The sequence below is a fragment of the Neolamprologus multifasciatus genome, chromosome 3 (genome assembly GCF_963576455.1).
Source record: "Neolamprologus multifasciatus chromosome 3, fNeoMul1.2, whole genome shotgun sequence".
Lineage (NCBI taxonomy): Eukaryota > Metazoa > Chordata > Actinopteri > Cichliformes > Cichlidae > Neolamprologus > Neolamprologus multifasciatus.
The window spans coordinates 36,458,653-36,464,218 of record NC_140441.1 but is presented as its reverse complement, the minus strand read 5'-3'; the positions used below and the strand labels follow the sequence as shown (position 1 = coordinate 36,464,218).

Genomic DNA, 5,566 nt, shown 5'->3' with positions numbered 1-5,566 from the left:
TCACTCCTATCAAGAGCTCGCTTCTTTGTTTTCATTAGTATTGTTTTTATATTAATCTCGTACTCGCACTCCAATTTTCTTGCTGTTTCTATACTAGAAACTACAGTTGGCATCAACATTGAATTCATCATAAGTGTCTTAATGTGTGTGAATGGGTGATTGACTGAATTGAATGTGATTGAATGTGTCAAGCGCTTTGGGGTCTGTAGGGACTAAATAAAGCACTCCAAATACAGACCATCGTTCTCTCAGTCTCAGAGTAGCATTTCTAATTTTGATTGAACTGTCAGAGAAAACAGCAGCCTCAACTAAGCCAGGATATTAGTTTACAGAGGCTGTTACTCACGTCTAACGTTAAAATGTTGGTGACTAAAGAATGTCATCCAAATGGTACGGACATGTTTACAAAATGTACAATTTATATTTGCATTTCAAGTTATAAACATTTACTCAACATGTGTTTTTTTTTTTTTTTTTTAAATTGTAAAAAATACTACTAGGATTTTAAGATCTGTGTGATTTCAGATCAATAATACTAATGCAGTATGTCTGTGAGGAAAAACAACTCAATCCAGTTGAGCTGAAAAGAATGACACCAAACAAGGCAAGGGGAAAAAAATAAAACAATTTGAGGGTGACTACAGACGTAAACTCAAAAGGAGTTGGTCGGTTGTATTTCAGACCTCGGGTTAATGCAACAAATCATGAAAAATTAGGTTTAAATTTTTGTCCATGACAGTGTAGATTTCTGACATTTTGTGTAATTTAAGCATGTATCAATGTGATTAGTTTCCAACAAAAAACAGTGTGAAACTTAAGTTAGACCTCTGTTTGAACCACATCATGTAGTGTAGCTTTATGGATTTTATACTTATTGTGCTACATATTTATTTATTACACAGGCTACAGTACATAAAATCAAAACTCACGTTTTACGTAACTAAAGTGTATAATTATGTGGGCTACAGACAATAATTAAGTTATAGACTATATTTACATGAAAAACATGTATACTTACTGCATTTGAATCATTTTAACCATATGTAACCACCTGCACGTGTTTGGGGAAAAAAAGGCTTTGATTTTGCCACCCCATTTGATTTCTTTGCCATCTTAAAAAAATTCTCTAGATCCGCCCCTGCTATAGATTAACTAGTATTTATTATCGTGACAATTGTCGGGCTGCTTTTAGTCATCTCAGTATCCTCGGCTGAGGCTGAAAGAAGCTTCAGTGCTCTCACAAGACTAAAAAGATGGCTAAGGTCAACAATGACTCAAATGAGATTAAACAATGCTGCTGTGTGCCATGTCTACCAGGAGAGACTGGACAGTATAGATGTAAAACAAATATGCCAGCAGTTTATCTCAGCTAACGAGAGGAGAAGGCATGTGTTTGGCTCCTTCACATAGTGGACATTGAGTTGTTGTGTGGGACACCAGTAGTCCATGTCTGTTGCTGTAACAGTAGTTCATGTTTAGAAGAAAAAAATCCCAGGTGACTGATTTGATCGGGGCAGTAGTGCCTAAAATGTTGCATCATTTTGCTGAGAGATCTGTTACTTTGTGGTAATCTTAGATGAGTAGTGTTATGGACAAAAACCAGCAGGTCATTCAGTGTTCTCTTAGTGCTAATGTATAAGAGATGTTGGTGTCCTATAACTGAAGTAATGTTGTTAAGTCTTTAACGTCATATTCTTTTATTGTCATGGCTCTATTTTTATATGGAATATGGCTGAAGTAAACTAAAGTCTAAAATACTTAGTCAGTCTGTTTGTTTAATAGTAATTTAGCATTATATAATTCACATATAAAACTATGAGCTGTAATTTTAAATGGTTTAAAAGCATGTAGAATAGCATATGTAGGCAGGATTGTCCCCCAGCACCTGCAGCTGGCCGTCCGCAGCGACGAAGAGCTGAACAAGCTGCTAGGCTGAGTGACGATCGCTCAGGGTGGTGTGCTGCCCAACATCCAGGCCAAGAAGACAGAGAAAGCTAAAGAAAATCCAGCGACTGTCCTCAACCAACTAACGGATCTTTTAAGAGCCACTCACAACCTCGGAGAGTACACTTGCTTAAAGTAATGAAACTAAATCTTTAATCCATAGGTGTCAAACTCATGTTCACACTAGAACTGAAGTGGGCCAGCCCTGTTAGTCAGTGTGTGCAACACATTTAGCTGTTTTACTACATGAATACAAATCGGACTGACTTAAATTGTAAAGTTATCACCCAAACTTTTCTTTTTTTTTTTTTATAAACAAGCTGTAAAAACTGTAAAAACAAGACAGCTGAGCACATTAAAGAGGTTCAGACTAATAATAATTATAAATTGCTACAAACTCTCATTTAGGTCAGAGATTCATTTAGACCGCCAGCGAGCCACAGCTGTGTGCTACATGCAAACACACGTGTGTGGTGTTTTTTTCTGATCTGTAAATGTGGTCTTCCTTAAAGGTTTTTTTTTTTTTTTTTTTTTTTAACTTGGAAGCATGTCTAATAAATGTAGACAACCTGGCAAAACTTGTTTGTGATGTGCATTGTTCCATCACAGAGCATTTACAGTAACAGCCTTTGATACTTTGTTTGCACTTTAAACAGACATGTTGCATTTCAAACGCATAAGATTTAGGTACTAAAAATATCTCTGCTAGATAATATTCCTTTCATGTAGGTTATGTCGGGATTTTAAGGCAAGGTTATTTATATAGCACAATTCAACTACGAGGTGATTCAAAGGGATTAAAAGTGCTTTTAAGACTGTCCTTTACACTCCTGCTGTAGGGGAGTAATTAAACAGTATTGATCAGGTCTGTAACAGCTGAAGACCAGTTTGTGATGAGTCAATAATTTTAATTTTTTTAAATGTGTGTCTTAGGGAAAGTTATTGAACTACGTTGGGAATGTGAGTCGGTAAATTATGTGAAGTTACTTCTCTCCACTACTTGATGTTGTTGGGGTGGGAGACGCTGACAGGTATTTCACTTAAACTTTCAGAGTTTTCTGCCAAAACATGACTAAAATAACACAATCACAGAACAAAGCTCTTAAAGTGAGGTGTGTGGCTCTTAAAAGAGCCGTTTGATGGATTAGGGTGAAGGAGTTTAACCGCCGAAGCCGTACAGAGTGCGGCCCTGCCTCTTCAGCGCGTACACCACATCCATGGCGGTCACAGTCTTCCTCTTGGCGTGCTCAGTGTAGGTGACGGCGTCACGGATGACGTTCTCCAGGAACACCTTGAGCACACCGCGGGTCTCCTCGTAGATCAGACCGGAGATACGCTTTACTCCGCCACGGCGAGCCAGACGACGGATAGCGGGTTTGGTAATACCCTGGATGTTATCACGGAGAACTTTACGGTGACGCTTGGCGCCTCCTTTGCCGAGTCCTTTACCACCCTTGCCTCTTCCACTCATGGTTACAGTTTCTTCTCTGAACGAACAAAGTCGAATTTCAACCCCACGGAGCCGTGTTATTATCTGTGCTCGGCGGACGTAACAGAAAACAGACGGTTCGCTGGACAGCGCAAAGCTCAGTGGCTCCGCCCACTCTTCTATTGTCTAAATGTGGAAATGTTGTTTTTTGTTAATGACAAGTTAGTCTAACCGAAGGGAGGCTCACACCAAATCGCACCCACAATGTCATGTCAATGTTTTTTTCTGCGAAATCTACAAGTGTATTTATTCAGTGTACAGTAAACTGCGATGGAGACAACCAGTGCTACTCGCCACTCGCAGTCACAGTCATGCTGTTCCTCATTTCCGCCAAAGGCCAGTAGATGGCGGTAGTTTCAGCTGCTCATGTTTTCTTTTATATCTTCTTTTACATGAGATGTAAATTTAGGAGTACATCAAGCAACACTTCAGATTAATTTCTTAACAGCAAAAGAGAGTGGAAGAGTTAAGTCTTTGTTCATTCAAAGAAGAAACTGTAACCATCAGTCGAAGAGGCAAGTGGCAAAGAATTATGCTTTTAAACAAATTGTGTGTTAAATTAATATGGGGAACAAACCAAGAGGTAACAAAACGAACCTTGATGTATAAAGTTAAAGACTGTGGTGGACTGGGTGCGTCTGATCTTAGTATCACTTTGAGAATTCATTTTATTAAAAATGTTTTTAGTAAGAATATTCTTGCAGACATGAGGAGGAGGAAAACTCTAGAACAAAAAAATAATAGTCCTTTACCTTGGGATCTTTTAAAGATATGATTAATGTTAAAATGTTTGAGTACGACTTTGGGGAGGTCAACTGATATATATTTTTTTATTTCCATGTAATTGTTGTAAACTATTATGTGTATTGTCATGTATTTTGAATAAAAGTGTAAGGTGGGCAAAAAAAAAAAAGTAAGGGGAGGTAAACGACTTTTAAGCCTAATCTTGAAAGTAGAGATAGTGCCTGTCTCCCGAATCCAAACTGGAAGCTGGTTCCTCAAAAGAGGGGCCTGAAGGCTCTCCCTCCCATTCTACTTTTAAATACTCTAGGAACAACAAGTAGGCCTACAGTGCGAGAGCGAAGTGCTCTAATAGGGTGATATGGTACTACAAGGTCATTAAGATAAGATGGGGCCTGATTATTTAAGACCTTGTATGTGAGGAGCAGGATTTTGAATTCCATTCTGGATTTAACAGGAAGCCAATGAAGGGAAGCAAAAACAAGAGAAATATGCTCTCTCTTTCTAGTCCCTGTCAGGACTCTTGCTGCAGCATTTTGGATTAGCTGAAGGCTTTTCAGCGAGTTTTTAGAACATCCTGATAATAACGAATTACAGTAGTTCAGCCTGGAAGTAATAAATGTATGAACTAGTTTTTCAGCATCACTCTCAGACAGGATATTTCTAACTTTAAAGATGTGTTGCAACTGGAAGAAAGCAGTCTTACATATTTCTTTAATATGTGCAGGACATATCCTGGTCAAAAATGACTTCAAGGTTCCTCACAGCGTTACTGGAGGCCAAGGTAATGCCATCCAGAGTAAGAATCTGGTTAGATACCATATTTCTAAGATTTACAGGGCCGAGTAAAATAACCTCAGCTTTATCTGAATTAAGAAGCAGAAAGTTAGCGGCCATCCAGGTCTTTATGTCTTTAAGACATTCCTGCAGTTTAACTCATTGGTGTGATGGATAGATAGAGCTGCGTGTCATCTGCATAGCAGTGAAAATGTATGCTATGTCTTCTAATGATACTGCCTAGGGCAGACCTTCCCAAAGTGTGGGGCCCGCCCCTAGGGGGGGCGCAGAGCCATTGCAGGGGGGGCGCGGCATGAAAGAGGGGGGGGAAACAAAACGCTTGGACACTGCTAGCACGGGGCGGCCACAGAAACGCAAAGCAGGAGATGAAGCATAGCTGAATATGTTTCCAAATCAACTTCATTCTAAGCCAAAGACTAGAAAATATGGTGAAGAAAATCTTCCCTTTGGGTTCACCTGCACAAGTGCCGAGGTAGGTCTCCCCTGCAGAATTGGTTTTCCCTGTGTCGGGAGCAGCGCTGGGCTGTTCAAATCAGGGACAAACAGGATCCCACAGCTGTTTATGTTTTTGAACCCATTTTGAAAAATTTATTG

At 39.3% G+C, this 5,566-nt stretch overlaps 1 protein-coding gene across 1 annotated transcript; it reads right to left on the bottom strand.

Moving 5' to 3' along the window:
• Positions 1-3,059: 3,059 nt before the first annotated feature.
• LOC146522906 (histone H4) lies at positions 3,060-3,453 on the bottom strand. The gene has a single exon (XM_085152340.1). It carries the CDS (start codon positions 3,413-3,415, stop codon positions 3,104-3,106), a length of 312 nt encoding a protein of 103 aa, XP_085008466.1. The 5' UTR covers positions 3,416-3,453; the 3' UTR covers positions 3,060-3,103.
• Between the last annotated feature and the right edge of the window lie 2,113 nt (positions 3,454-5,566).

Coding starts and splice junctions, on each gene's coding strand:
- LOC146522906 (XM_085152340.1), bottom strand. CDS start 3,415: ATGAGTGGAAGAGGCAAGGGTGGTAAAGGACTCGGCAAAGGAGGCGCC.